The 14,674-nt window shown below is 29.7% G+C and overlaps 1 protein-coding gene across 2 annotated transcripts in view; it reads left to right on the top strand.

The window, feature by feature from the left end:
* Positions 1-11,688, top strand: part of LOC119664449 (transcriptional repressor p66-beta) — a 39,684-nt gene extending 27,996 nt beyond the window's left edge. Inside the window, exons 2-10 of one of the 2 annotated variants that reach the window (XM_038074006.1) lie at positions 4,907-5,653; positions 5,713-5,980; positions 6,385-6,468; positions 6,537-6,632; positions 6,881-7,082; positions 7,143-7,258; positions 7,312-8,158; positions 8,217-8,312; positions 11,516-11,688. In XM_038074006.1, the coding sequence (XP_037929934.1) occupies positions 4,944-5,653; positions 5,713-5,980; positions 6,385-6,468; positions 6,537-6,632; positions 6,881-7,082; positions 7,143-7,258; positions 7,312-8,158; positions 8,217-8,312; positions 11,516-11,688 (2,592 nt within the window). In that variant the 5' untranslated portion in view covers positions 4,907-4,943. Of the gene's footprint in view, positions 1-4,906; positions 5,654-5,712; positions 5,981-6,357; positions 6,469-6,536; positions 6,633-6,880; positions 7,083-7,142; positions 7,259-7,311; positions 8,159-8,216; positions 8,313-11,515 lie in introns of both variants that reach the window. The other variant, XM_038073955.1, reaches the window with a different exon arrangement.
* Positions 11,689-14,674: the final 2,986 nt, after the last annotated feature.

Here is a 14,674-nt window from a genome sequence, read left to right as displayed (position 1 = left end):
CCTGATCTGTATATAAGTTTATAAACAACCATTTACATAGACACAGACCTATTTTGATTTCTGATAATCAAAATACGTTTATTAGAGCAAGCATGCATTATTGATTAAATAAGAACAAATCTTTATTTAATTATTCTAATTATATAAATTGATTACTGTATACATGTATTTATTTGTTTTCTGTTGCCCTTGCTACTTACTGCGTTGCTGTCATCTCCCCAGTTTGTCTCTCCTAACACATGTATGAATAGTTTGCCATACAAGTCACGTTTTGCATTTAACGTATTTTTGAAGTCAAAGTTACAACAACTGAATAACAACAACAACAGAACAGCAAAAACAATTGGCAACACTGAGCTGAGGTATTTAGCTCCCAGTGAACATGAACAAGACGACGATCTGCTTGTCATTATGAGTGCAGTCTAGCGGTGTAAGAGGGTACAACTTACAAACATCATATAGACATTAAAAAAGGGGTGACAGACGCACGAGTACTAGTAAAAGTACAAGTACAAGTATTAAGAGTAGAAGTAAAAAAGTTAAAAAGTGCAGAAATGAATATAAAATCTTGACTAAATAATTTCCCATTTTCTTACATAAATTTTCTTTCCTTTTAATATTAATTTTTCGTTTTGTTCTGAAATATGAATTTTGCCATTTGCGCCTTTTAACAATGGAAAAATGTTTACATCAGGACTTTATTATTATTTCTTTTTTATTTTAATTTTAATATTTTTAGCAAGAATGCATAAAAAATGAAATAAAACCAGTAAACACCGAAAAGCTGAAAAATATATATTAAATTGTAGCTTTCAAACCTTTGCTCTGCTTTGTTATTACTGGCGCTGTTGTTGGTGCTGCTGCTGGCAGTGCTACTGCCACTGCCACTGCCAACGTTTTTCTATGCCTGTGTTGCGCGAGTTGAATGAACTTTTCTTTTCGTTAAATTTGTCGATGATGTTTACGCAAGTATTGTTAAGCTTCGTTGGCAGTTATTTGTTTTTAGCTGTTAGATTTTTATTTTGCTATTGAACTAATTTGGAAGACATTTTTCTTATTCCAGACAATAATTAGTGTAAGTCCCCAAATGTATGTCAAAACTGAACGCCAAGAGTTGGTGCAACCTTAAAATTTATGGTTTGTTTAGTTTTTAGGTTTGTCATTTTACAATATGGATTTTTTCACTACTGCGAAATATCAAAAATTCTAATGAGAATTCTAGGTAGTAAAAAACCACAAGTAACTGTCAAAAGACAACTACATCAACAAAAAGTCACTGTATGATCTGGTAATTGGTCTGGAGATATGATAGGTTCGTTCTTTTTTGAATATGACGGTATATGTCATAAACCATAAATTCATTCAGATCATTGCAGCCAAATTACCTATTTTTTTTTTAATGTGAAATTGAAGATATGAATATGGAAAATATGTGGTTTTAACAATACGATGCCACCCTATGAATTAGCCAATAAGATCATGTGACTTGTCACGACTGAATAGAGGTTGGTTCCCTTACGATGCTCCCTATGGTGGCTGTGATTAAATCCAAATATACGAAGGTAGAATGACTAAATTCACACACACATTTATATTCAATTGATGTGGAGTTGCATTTTCGGTTGCTGCGACCTAATAAACTGCAGAGGTGTTAGATAGACTTAGGTCCACATCATGGAGAAATCTATATCGAATCGTTTAGCTTCAATTGGTACAGGCCGAAGTATTTGGAATTTCTATGGGCCGGTTAGCGTCTCATTGAAATTATGCCAATTAAAAAGTTAAGAACCTATAGTGTTAAACCTTTAGGGCAGATAACTTTGTTAAATCACTCTGAGCTTCTGTCACCACTGAATTTTTTTTTTTTTGTGAGACTTGTCAAAAGTACTATTTAAGTGTCGCTTTAAAACATCTTACAAATTGCTAAAACTGGCTAAGCTTTAGGAAGAATAATTTAATAATCAATTATAAATTATGCCACAATGTGTATATACATCTTTGTTGGTATTTTCTCAAATTTTCAATACAATAAAAATAAAAATCATAAAGTTATTTCTTACCACATCCGCTATTTACTTACAGTCATATTTGTCCATTAATTGAGTCTGTAGTAGTCTGCTTTTTTTTTTTTATTATTTTTTAGTAAAAAGCAAACAAATTTACGAAAATATTCGAACATTTTTTTAAATCGCAACAATACATATCTTTTACAACTATATTTAAAGACATATTTTATATGCTACACTATAAATTTCACAAATGTGAACTTATAATATGAAGGTACAAAATACCGATATGTGTCAAATATCAATGTATATAATCTATCCATGTATATAAAGGCTATAATTCGGTCAATCTTCGTTTAATCTGCAGAGATTAAACACAATGCTCTATATGTGAAGAGAAGTAATAATTTAAATCTAATTTTGATATATTTCATTAGATTTCTAAGTAAAATCGTCAATATAAAAATAAGAATTTACACGATCATTGTACAAAAATACATTGTACAACAAGGCTCTGTTCTATAAAAAAAACGCGACCATCCATAATCAAAATTTCTTGATTTTCTGTGTCACTGTTTGATCGCCGTAAGAATACTCTGTTCTATAAAAAAAACGCGATCATCCATAATCAAAATCTCTTGATTTTCTGTGTAACTGTTTGACGTAAAAATCCGCTTTAAAAAATAATTCTGCAAGAAGAATTTATTATACAACGGACTAGAATAGGTAACTTGCCTATACTCAAATAAATATTGTTTACTTATGATTATAGAGTGAGCTATCTGTCATATTTATTTGTCTCGGTTAACTTAACAATCATTCATTAAACCAACAAAAAATAAACAACTTCTTTTTTGTGGTGTCTTCTCTCTTCTGGCCTATAAGTAGTTTCGCACAATATAAAAAATCTGTTCAAAATAATAAAAATTTGACTTAATTTCGAATAACGAATGAATTAAAATGTGTATTTGTGTCATTCACTGTCGATCAGTAAAATGAAATCAGACCAATTAAAATTGGACTATAATTACATACGCATTCTATGAGAGAGCAAGAGTAATTGAAAGTTAGTGTACCGTAAAATGGACAAGTAGCATGTTAAAATTCCCGCTAACGTTGCAGATACATTTGCGTATTTTAGTCTTGATCGCTAGCAGACAACCCATATGAAATTAAATGGCTGTGCACTACACAAGAGACTGCAAATAGAAACTTACTACTTCGAAGTAACAAATACCAATTAATAAATATGTTTATGTATCTGTGGCTTTCGGTGCGTTCGGTGCGATCGTAGAAATATGTTTCACAATTCAGAATCTAAGATCGTCACATGGCAATTTTTTGTTTGTTTCTTTTGCGGACTATCTGCGTTGTGTATATGTCCGTCCGACATGCTTCCAATCAACGCTTTTAATTTTTTGCTGCATAGAGCGATTTTTTATACTTATCTATCTATTATATATATAATAGTGGGTATAATATGTATATATTTACATATGCTAGTGTTTTCTCATTTTAACTTTCCGATGATTTTTATCGTTCCCAATTGTATGAGTTCCCCTTTTTGTGTTGCTCTCTCGGTTCAAGTTGAATTTTTCGTTTTTTTTATTGTTTTTGTAAAGTGAAGAAACGACCTCAACGCAAAATAAATTATCTTGAGAAGTTAGGTTAGTTTTTACTCTTATGTGCTTACGTACTCAAAATAAAATCAACACAAGTTCTCGAATTATATTAACAGATTCATAACCGAATCAGATTAAAGATATTATTGTATAAAGAGTAATAGAAAGGAGTTTTCTGAAAGCTCAGTTGACTAATTAAATATTTTAAAAATATATCAAATAAAGAAATTATTATGTTGCGTATTTCTTATTTTTCATCATGAATAATGAAAGTAGGTCACCTGCATATAATATCCGGTTTTAGGTGCGTTTCCACTTAGAATTTAGAACTTGTAACTGCAGAGAAGTTATAATAAATTAGTATATAGATTTAATTTTGTATATAAAATTTTTTTTGAAATGTTAGATCAATACTGAAAAATCATAGATGCGCATTGCAAGTTACAAGATTTAAATTAAGATTCACATACATATATGTGTATACATACATATATGCAATATATATAAATATTTCTGTTTCAAATTTTACATATTATACTCATTCTTAACAATATGAGTTATACATTCTCAGTCTCTCATTATGTGTAGTGCATTTCCTTAATAAAAAAAACACTATTATTGCACATTTAAAAACGTGAATAAGTCAAATTAAAATGAATATGTATATATAAGAAGCAGTATCAAAAGCATCAATATCAAATTTATCTTAATTCAATTTATGTGTTTACAACTGCACTTTCAATTAAAAAACACGTATACTAGCGTATATCAACAAAACTCAGATACTACTGCCTGAGCCGCCTAAACTTCTCAAACGCAAGGGTAGTTATTGTCGTTATAGGTTATGTCGTGTGGCGTTCTTCCCCCCCCCCCCAATCGCATCGTAAGGAAGCCAAAAATGTTTATTATATAAATAAAACGGTTTAAATTCACCCCTACGAATCAATATTGTTGTTGTTATTGTGTACCTTATTCTTAATTTCTGTGCATTTAATTTTTTGTAAAGAGAGAAAAATTTTCTATTTTTGACAAGTATGCGGTTGCCTTGGAGACGCTAAATATTAAAAAATGTGAAAGTAAAAGCGAAATTTATAACCTCAGGTAGAATGACTTTTTGTGTAAAAAATTTAATACAAGCAGGCTAAGTTACTTTATAATTGTTGTTCCGTTCAAGCCGTCTAAAACTTCAGAAATAAATACTTCTTACTCGCTTGTAGAGCATTGCTTTTAATCTTCTAAAATCTTTAAAATTTAGTGTTGTTTTATTTGATCTTGCAGGTTTATTAAATAATTCAAAACGACGCGACGGGCTAAAATGGCAAAAATCGACGTCGAAGACGTCGTCGATTTAAGTATTGGTTCCGGTCGAGATCCAGCATTAACAATCACACCAGCTACGGTACGTGATTTACGTGCATTATCACAAAATTCTGGTCTAACTATTACACCTGCACCACCGCCGCTTGTCAATAGTAATTCGAATTCTGCTATAATTAATAATCCTACATCAGGTATCGCTTCTTCAAATATTACAGCCAGTAACGCAGAATCGAACTCTTCGAATATACAAGATGAGAACAAAGTGCAACGACGAGTTTTGCGTCCACGGACTGAGCCGAAGTCTTATGCGGAGGCACCCGATATCGTATTGTTGCCAGCGCGAATGAATGGTCGCCAACAAAATGGTAACATTGACTCAGAGACTGATGATGAAGAGATGCCGCCTTATGTACCCATTAAGGAACTCTCTCCGGCCGAAATAAAAGAACGTGAAAATGGACTACGTAAGATGCGTGAAGATTTGCGTAATGAAGAAACGAAATTAGTGTTACTCAGAAAACTAAAGCAATCACAACTGGTAATGAAGGAAAATCTAGTGGTCACTCCTACAAGTGTATCGCCTACAAATCCGCTTGCAGCGATACCAGCTGCTTTAACATCGAAAGGTTCTCTAAGTGTTACACCAACAACGGCTGTGCCATTGCCCGCGCATACAAAAGGACGTTCATCGTCAGTGAGCATAAGGTAACTTATACAATTTCTAAAAACTTTTCAAAGTAGTTAATTGTGATTTTTATTTAAAGCACTTCCAATAGTCGCAATTTATCATCTACTACCGTTTCCCCGGTATCGTTATCGGCAGCAAACCGTTCCAATTCTACAATATTACCGCCACCTCGTTCATCACTGCCTGGTGGTGCAACTCTAACTACAGGAAGTTCCTCAATTTCAACATCATCGCATCGGTCGAATGCATTACCACCGCGTACCAATTTACCGAATCTCACCATTACACCATCGGTGACCATAACACCAACTAGCGCCCCTCCATCAGGAATCAAACCACGCAATGTGAGTTATTGTAATGTGATCGTTGCAGTAAGCGCAATGTTAAACGTTTACATCTGTAGCATTAACTTATAAAAATTTGGCACATACACAAAACTCGCTAATCTAATACGTAATCACTATAATGTTTGATACACATATTCCATATTATTACATTAATCGTTTTGTGTTTTGCATAGCATAATGATAATGATTCATGAATATATTCGCTTACTTACAACATTACACCAACAAATTGTTTTTTTAACACATATATTTTGCATGAATACTTAAGTTTTCAAATAAAACAAATTTTATTAACAAAAATTCACATATATATCATTCTCATATTAACTTGCATCATTACATATAATCATTCTTTTTTGAAATAAACCCTGCAGACTAATAATTCGGATTCAAATTCAAAGGTTTCTGGCAGCATAAGCAATTCAGTGTCAATTACTCCTGCGCCACCATTGTCTCAGCAGAATACTCAGCACAATGATTTGAAGGTAAGTAATTAAGCAATTTGAATTGAATATATAGGAGTATTTATAATCTTTAATTATATACATTTCAGAATGAGCGTTCCCTTTCACGAGAAGAAACTCCAGCCCAGAAGCAAGCTGCGGCTAAATTAGCTTTAAGAAAGCAATTGGAAAAGACACTGCTGCAAGTAAGTCCTATAGCATCACATGGATCCACACATTTCTATATTAGCGTATTTACATAATATAATATATAAGCTACAAAAATTTTACTTAAAGTAATCGAATATATTAGGTAGCATTAAATTAAAATAACGTACACAACACGTTAATAGAAATGAAGAAATAAAAAAAATAAAAATCTATCACACAAAGAATTTAATTTTAAAATTGAAAATGAAAATTACACACAACATAATCCTCTATAATTTTGCAGATACCTCCACCAAAACCTCCGCCACCTGAAATGCATTTTGTACCAAATCCAAGTAATACAGAATTTGTTTATCTACTTGGATTGGAGACAGTTGTCGATTATCTGATGATAAATAATAAAAAATCAAACACAGTTTCTCCACCATTTCGTTGTGCTCAATGTAAAATTGATTTTACTCCCGTATGGAAATGGGACAAACCAGGTAAGAACCCAATAAATATCACGATATAAATTTCATTCCAATTAAATAATCTTTTTAAAGTTAATAAAGAACATAAGGTAATATGTGAGCAATGTGTTACTTCAAATGTGAAGAAAGCACTAAAGGCAGAACATACTAATCGACTGAAGCAAGCCTTTGTTAAGGCCCTACAACAGGTAATTTAAAAGTAAACAAATTTTTAACAGTTTTTTAATAACACTACTTACAGGAACAAGAAATAGAACAGCGGCTAGCTACTCATAGTAGTCCTTCTCCAGTAGATTCTCATACATCCTCACATCCATCGACACCGCAGCCACAACAACAACAACAACAACAGCATCCATTACAGTTGCAATCACATCAGTCTCATCAACACACACAAATGCAAACTCCGCAGTCTGCGCATTCACATACAATTTCTACACCTTCTGCTCTTGTCAATTTACCACCGTCTGTAACTGTTATTCCTACAAAGTGTCAAACACCTACCCCAAGCATTACACCACGTCCGACTCCTCCACCAAGTCAACCTACGCCGCCCCCACCACCACCAACAACACCACGTTCATCACGAGCGCATCAATCACAGCCAAGTCCCAGCACTCCAGTACAGAGTTCATTGCAACATCACCACCAGAGGGAGCGTGAACGTGAACGTGAGCGAGAACGAGAACGTGAACGTGAACGGGAACGGGAACGTGAACATCATCATCAAAGAGATCAACAACGTGAGCAACAACAACAGCAGCAGCAGCAACAACAACAACAACAACAGCAACAGCAGCAACAATATGAAAAGTTTTCAACAGCAACGCTGGCTGCTGCTGCTCAACTAGGCGCACTTGGTTTACCTGGACTTAACAACCTTGCAGGCCTAGGGGGCTTAGGAAATTTAGGAAATCTTGGTCAACTGGGTAATTTGGCAGCATTAGGAAGCTTGGCAAATTTAGGTGCAGCAGCCGCTAATCCTCAAGCCGCAGCAGCAGCTGCTGCAAATTTAGGTGCGTTAGGTAATGCGTCACCCGCTGCAACTGCTGCAGCTGTTCAAGCGTTTCAACAACAAATATTTAGAGGTATTTTAAGATAAATATTTATTGCAAAACGAATTCAACAAAAGTTTTAATTTTACAGCTTTGGGGCAAAGTCTTGGTCCACAACATATGATGCAATTTACTCCATTGCTTTATTCCTATCAAATGGCTATGGCACAAGCAGCACAAGTGGCGGGTAAGTTGATTTCTTTACAAGTAAATAACAACCATATAATTACCACGTGAAATTATTTATCAATTATGTCCAGTAAATGTTCTTTGCTTAACAACCGCATAATTTTCGATTTATCATATGCCCTGCCCGAGCATAATTTTTATTCAGATTTTATCCCAGCAAAGAATATTTGTATTAATTTCATTCAGATGATTTAATTCGTAATGGTCGAATTAATAATAGTTAGTAATCATAACTTATTTTTTATATCTAAATAGTAAAAGAATAACATCACTATTAAAAAAACAACAATATATTTTATTTCATTGAAATATCCAGCCATTCTTAACTTCAAATTTTTTTGATATACATATTAAATTTGCATATAAAAGAGTGTTCAACTGAAAATTGATTCAACACGCCGAATAAGATTTAATTACTCTATGTATATTAGGCACCCTAGCTTTTTTAACATTATTAGAACGAAAAGTTTTGGGTTATATTCAAATTCGTAAAGGGCCTAATAAAGTTGGTTTTGTTGGGGTAGTTCAACCTTTTAGTGATGCAATTAAATTATTTACTAAAGAACAGACTTATCCTTTAATGCCAAATTATATTTGTTATTATTATTCTCCTATTTTTTCATTATTTTAATCTTTATTGGTGTGAATATGTATAAGGTATATGGGCAATTTTATTTTCGTAAAATCGGTTGACGGCAACCCCCAGATCGGTTCATTTTACTAAAAAAAATAATCTGTGTAAAATTTTAGTTCAATTGGATAAGTGGAAATGGTGCCCCAAGAGCCTCATTGATTGCTTATATCTCCGACATATTTAATTTTACATAAAAACTGATCTATTAAAAGATCTATTAAAAATAAACAATTCACTCATACAAAGTTTTTCTGTATTTCTAATAGTTATTGAATAAAAGCAAATACAAGCTAGAATCCCCCTATTAAATTTAGGTAAGTTCAATGAATGAATTGTCTACTAAATTTGCTACAAAATAAGTCCAATACTTGTATAGTTATATACATAAGTGAGTTTCTGTATTATTCATTAGAATGCGAAGTGAATTTTAATTCAAAGTGATTACATTAAAAGTACAAGTGTACAAGTTTGAAAGCCCAAATGTTGAACTATTTCAACGATTTCAGAAGTTTTGGCCGAAAATAAACGTTAATAACTTTACAGTCGGCTTAGAAAATGAAAAAGTAAGAAAATCGTTAAATATGGATGATGTGTTACGAATTACAAGTTTCCTTTATAAGATTCGTAAGGATAACCAACCAAGAGATGATTATAGGGAACTTCTGGAACTTGCATTAATGTTTTTAGGAGAAAAGCCGAACTGTACCATAAAGTTTCGACCTCCTGGAGCTATACATCATGCAAGATGGATGTTGAAAGTCATGCATGTATTAAAAATATTTTTATTTAGGAAAGAGTTCAAATTATCTACAGAAGAAGAAAATGCTCTTTGCGATATATGTATATTTATTACTAAAGTGTATGTTGAAGTATGGTTTAATGCTTTATTATCAGTCAAAGTTCATTTTCAAGATTTTAATCTTCTTTCTATTCTCAGTCAATATCAAAAAATTGAATTTGGTATTTAAGCTCAAAGCTTGTTCATTTTGCTTTTTTGGATTTAAATGTGTCACCTGAGACAAAGAAAAAGATGGTTTCAAATTTGAATATAGATAGTGATGACAAGGAAGTCAGGAGAGTATCAATAGATCGCGCAAAAATAACTGAACTGAAATAACGATTACCGCCGTTGTTTTCCAAGTTGTAATAAGGATACTTTGCTCCAGCGACTTTAACTAAAATAATAAAAATTATGTCGGACAAACCTAGAATTAGTACTTTTTTATTATAAGAAAGATTAAATTTTGGAAATATTGAATTTATTTTAAATTTTTTAGAAATATTAAATTTTTTGTAAAGCTGAAGCGGACAATTACATTCATTGTGCTTTCAAAGCTAGCAATCGGGTGATTTAATCTTATTTTTTGTTTTATTCAATAACTATTAGAAATGCAGAAAAACTTTGTATGAGTGAATTGTTTATTTTAAATAGATCTATAACTTTTAGGAAGACACTTCCCAATTTATTGGAAAGTGGCGGAAGTACTTATGGTACACAAACAAGGAAAACCTGCTAATAAGTTTCGTCGTATCGTCCAATTTCTTTATTACCCGTTTTATCAAAAATCTTTGAACGAATTCTCCTTAATAGATCCTTAATAGATAGATCTGTTTCAAATAATAAAAAAAAAAAAAATAAATTTTTTGTAAAGCAAAAGCGGACAATTACATTCATAGTGCTTTCAAAGGTAGCAATCGGGTGACTTAATCTTATTTTTTGTTTTATTCAATAACTATTAGAACTTTTAGGAAGACAGTTTTTATGTAAAATTAAATATGTCGGAGATATAAGCAATCAAAGATGAATTTTATGGAAAATCGTTATTTTCCAATCTTTGAGGCTCTTGGGGCACCATTTCCACTTATCCAATTGAACTTAAATTTCACACAGATTATTTTTTAAAGTAAAATGAACCGATCTGGGGAGTGCCGCGGGCAATTTTCCGATTTTCGAAAATTAATCGCACCCTAATGTATATATACACAAACTTAAAGAAATACAAAATGTCAACCTAACCATAAACGCTTTAAAACAATTACTTGAAATTTTTGCAAATACATGAAAATCAGGTATTGAAGTTATAATAATGTTACAGAAAGTCGTGCTTCTCAATCAGCTGATTCGGTTTTATATCGAAACCCAAATATTCGATATTCGATATCCGGATATTCGATAATTGTTTCCCATTTACTTAGCTTCCCATTTACCAGCACATAAGCTGATTTTCACTCTTACGCCACGTCACTAATAATTGCACATTTAACAAGTAGCGAGCATCGCCGTTATAAATAATCACCAATTATATCCATGCATATAGCGCATTCCAAAAAGAAAAATCTTACTGATTTTCTTATGTTATATTATGTTTATAATTTTTTATTATTTTATAAAAGAGTTACAACTTTATGTAGTTACTCGTCCTCCACCATTAATGTGAAATGAGTTTGACAGATTTTTGATTAGTATGAAGTGTATTTGTTAACTTTTTTTAATTTAATTTAATATACTTTATATAGTTTAAAAAAAAATAATAAATTTTTATTAATTTTGCTTTTTATCTCAACAGCTTTTAATAACAGTAAAAAGAACTCTACGCAGTCTTCTTCGTCGAAGAATCAAACCGCTAGTTTGGCAGATATGCAAAGAGCTGCAGAGCTCCAACGTCAATATTTATTAGAAATGATACCACCGCCAGCTCCTGGGCCCAGTAGTAGTCGCCAAAATAATTGGAAAACATAAACGTAAAACTTGTAACTATGAGAATAAAAATCGTTACATTTGTGAACGGTTTTAGTTTAGAATTGTATGAACAGAAAACCATAAGTAACAACAACAAAGAAATAGCAAGAATTAAGTCATTAATATTGATATTGATTATTGTAGATGTTTTCAAAATAAATTTATAGTTAATTAAGCTGCATGTATGGCTTCATTGAGATATAGTAATGTAAAACCTATTAAAACAATTTCATTGTAAATGCAGCAGGTAACTGTAAGTGAAAATTGATTTCAATTGTTTTAGTTATTAATTCAATAAAACAATTTAAAACAAAAAAAAAAACTATTTGTATAAAATTTATATGTTATCGCTTTGAAAATTTCAAAAATATTTAAAATGTATTTAAATTCTAAAAATATTTATAAATTTTTACTGTATATGTTTAAAATTGTCTTAGTTTCATTTTTTTTTGTTGTCTTATATTTATGTTAAACAATTTTTAAATGTAAATATTCTATATTCTTATGTTGCATAAAACGGTAATATGATGTTAAAGCATAGCATAAAAAACACTAAAAAAGAAGACATTGAAATCAAAATTATTATTTTTAGCTATGACATATTAAAATTAAAAAGTTTAATCTTAAATAAATAATAAATGTAATATTAATGTTAGTAATAGTTTATACATAATTTGCATAGACATTCTTAAAACACAATGCATGAAACAAAACTATATTTAGAATGATTATGCATTTGAATAAATTTTTATTCAATTTTGTTCAAATTATTGTTTAAATGTTTAAATTATTTTTTTAGTAGTTTTTTTCAATAGTATTTTATTGTATTCAATAATTAAAATTTTTTTATTATAATTGGTGAGATATTATTTGCACAGTCTACTTTTACTCCTAATTAATTCACAATCTGTTTTTTGTTCTAGTATCAATAAATTAAATATTTTTTAAATATTTAATATTCATTGTGTTTTAACAAATCATAGTGATAATTATTTTAATTTTAAACAAATAAAACCATAACACTTAATATAACATTACTATCTGCGTACAAATTAATTTATAATTGCGTATTTTATTTTACTTTAATAAAAAAAAATACCCAAGATTAATAAATAGGCAAATTTTAAATATTTTCAAAGATATAATAAATTAAAAAAAAAACTCTCAATCATATTATATAATTAACACATAAAACTTGTTTATAACCATAAAAATATCAAATTTGTAATTTAATCATTGAATTTATTGTAATTCGTGGTTTTCATATATAATCAATCTGATATTTCTTGACAGTCAATGCTGATTCTGTTGGATTTTACCAGGCAGAATCTAATTCTAGTATGAATTAAACTTCTTCCATATTTAACAAAAAAAAAACGTATCGATAGCAAAATAAACCTTTCATGCCTTAATTTTAATATATTATCTTTTTCTTGTTAAGTTTTATTGTTATATATTTTCTAATTAATGTTTTGCTTTATTTTAATTATTTGACTTAATAACAGATACAGCATAATAAATATAAGTAAATAATGAATTTACCTAGCATATAAAAACAAATATTCAAAATAGCACTCAATTTTTTATTTAAAATGTGTCTTTTTTATATTAAATACTTTATTATTAAGTAGCTCATAAAAAAACAAAATAGTAAACACAATATGCATATAATTACAATTAAGATAAAGTAATTTTTATTAAAAACGAAAGATAATTTAAAAATATAAAATTTTGTATTTCTATGTGTATATATAAATTATTAATTAAATAATAAAGAATGAAAGAATTAAGGTCGTAAATGTGTAAAACATTTTAGTTTTTGTTTGCATTATTATTTTAAGTTATATTTTGTTAAAAATATTTAAAAATGATTTTTAAAAAAATTCTTATTAAATTAATTTTGAAATTATATTAACAGCGCTTGTTGCTCTTCACAGTAGTTAAGAAAGATCCACATTCCTCGCATTAATCTATGCCATGGCGTTATCAATTAATTAATTTTCTCGTCTGATTAATTATCAATGATATTTCAAATATATTATTATTAGCAAATGGTATAACAGCAAATGTATACAGACTCTCGGTAAAATAAAAGACATAGGGTCACTATTTTAAAAACGTTTAATTTTTTATAAGAGTTAAGACTATAAAGTATAAATTACTCCTGAAAATTATATAATTTTATGATTGTGTAAATTTTTACGTTATTTTACAACAAAAAAAACCTTGCATTTATTTAGTTATAATCTGTGAATTTTAAGATAATATATCTAGCAGCAATCTTTTTTTTCAAATTAAGTTTTAATCAGTTCATCATTGTCTTTTGAAAATTCTACAGATTAGTAATCGTACTAGTAATTGGTGTCACACTTAAATAGTGCAGTTAATGCACATAATTGTGAAATATAGAAATTTATTGGCAGATATTAAAAAAGATGTGCAATATTTTATGAAACATTCTTTATTTAGATAAAAAAATGTTTGTGTATTCTAAAAAAATGAATGCAAGCATTTAATTGTTTATTATTGAAAAAGAATTCAGTTTATTAGATATTCGTCTACTGTGTTTTTATATAATTATTAAAAAGAAACGTTTTATTCTTGAATTAACCAAATGGGGTAAAAAATTGTATAAAAACAATCTTGTTTTTTCCTGTAATCTAAAACAATAACATTTCGTTGAATAATTTATAACAAAATTTGTAAGAAAATTTTAATTAGAATTAAAGATATATGGAAATATCTTCAAGTGTCAGTGAGTGGATCTATTTGAGCAGTTTTTTTATTGCTAATACAGATGCCAGTGGAAGTAGCTTTATACATCAAAAAGTAATATTAAAATTATACATTTCATAACATTTAGTAAAATAAATTTAAATGTATTGCTCTTATAATTTTTATATTTTCAATTTCAGTTATTATTTTGTTAGAGATAAGTACTGCGGTACATATATTGGTTCTATTGTGTAAGACAATATTTTTCTGA

The sequence above is a fragment of the Teleopsis dalmanni genome, chromosome 1 (assembly GCF_002237135.1).
Source record: "Teleopsis dalmanni isolate 2A chromosome 1, ASM223713v2, whole genome shotgun sequence".
NCBI classification, from domain to species: Eukaryota; Metazoa; Arthropoda; class Insecta; order Diptera; family Diopsidae; genus Teleopsis; species Teleopsis dalmanni.
The sequence above is the reverse complement of the archived record's forward strand: the minus strand, read 5'-3'. Positions and strand labels throughout refer to the sequence as shown.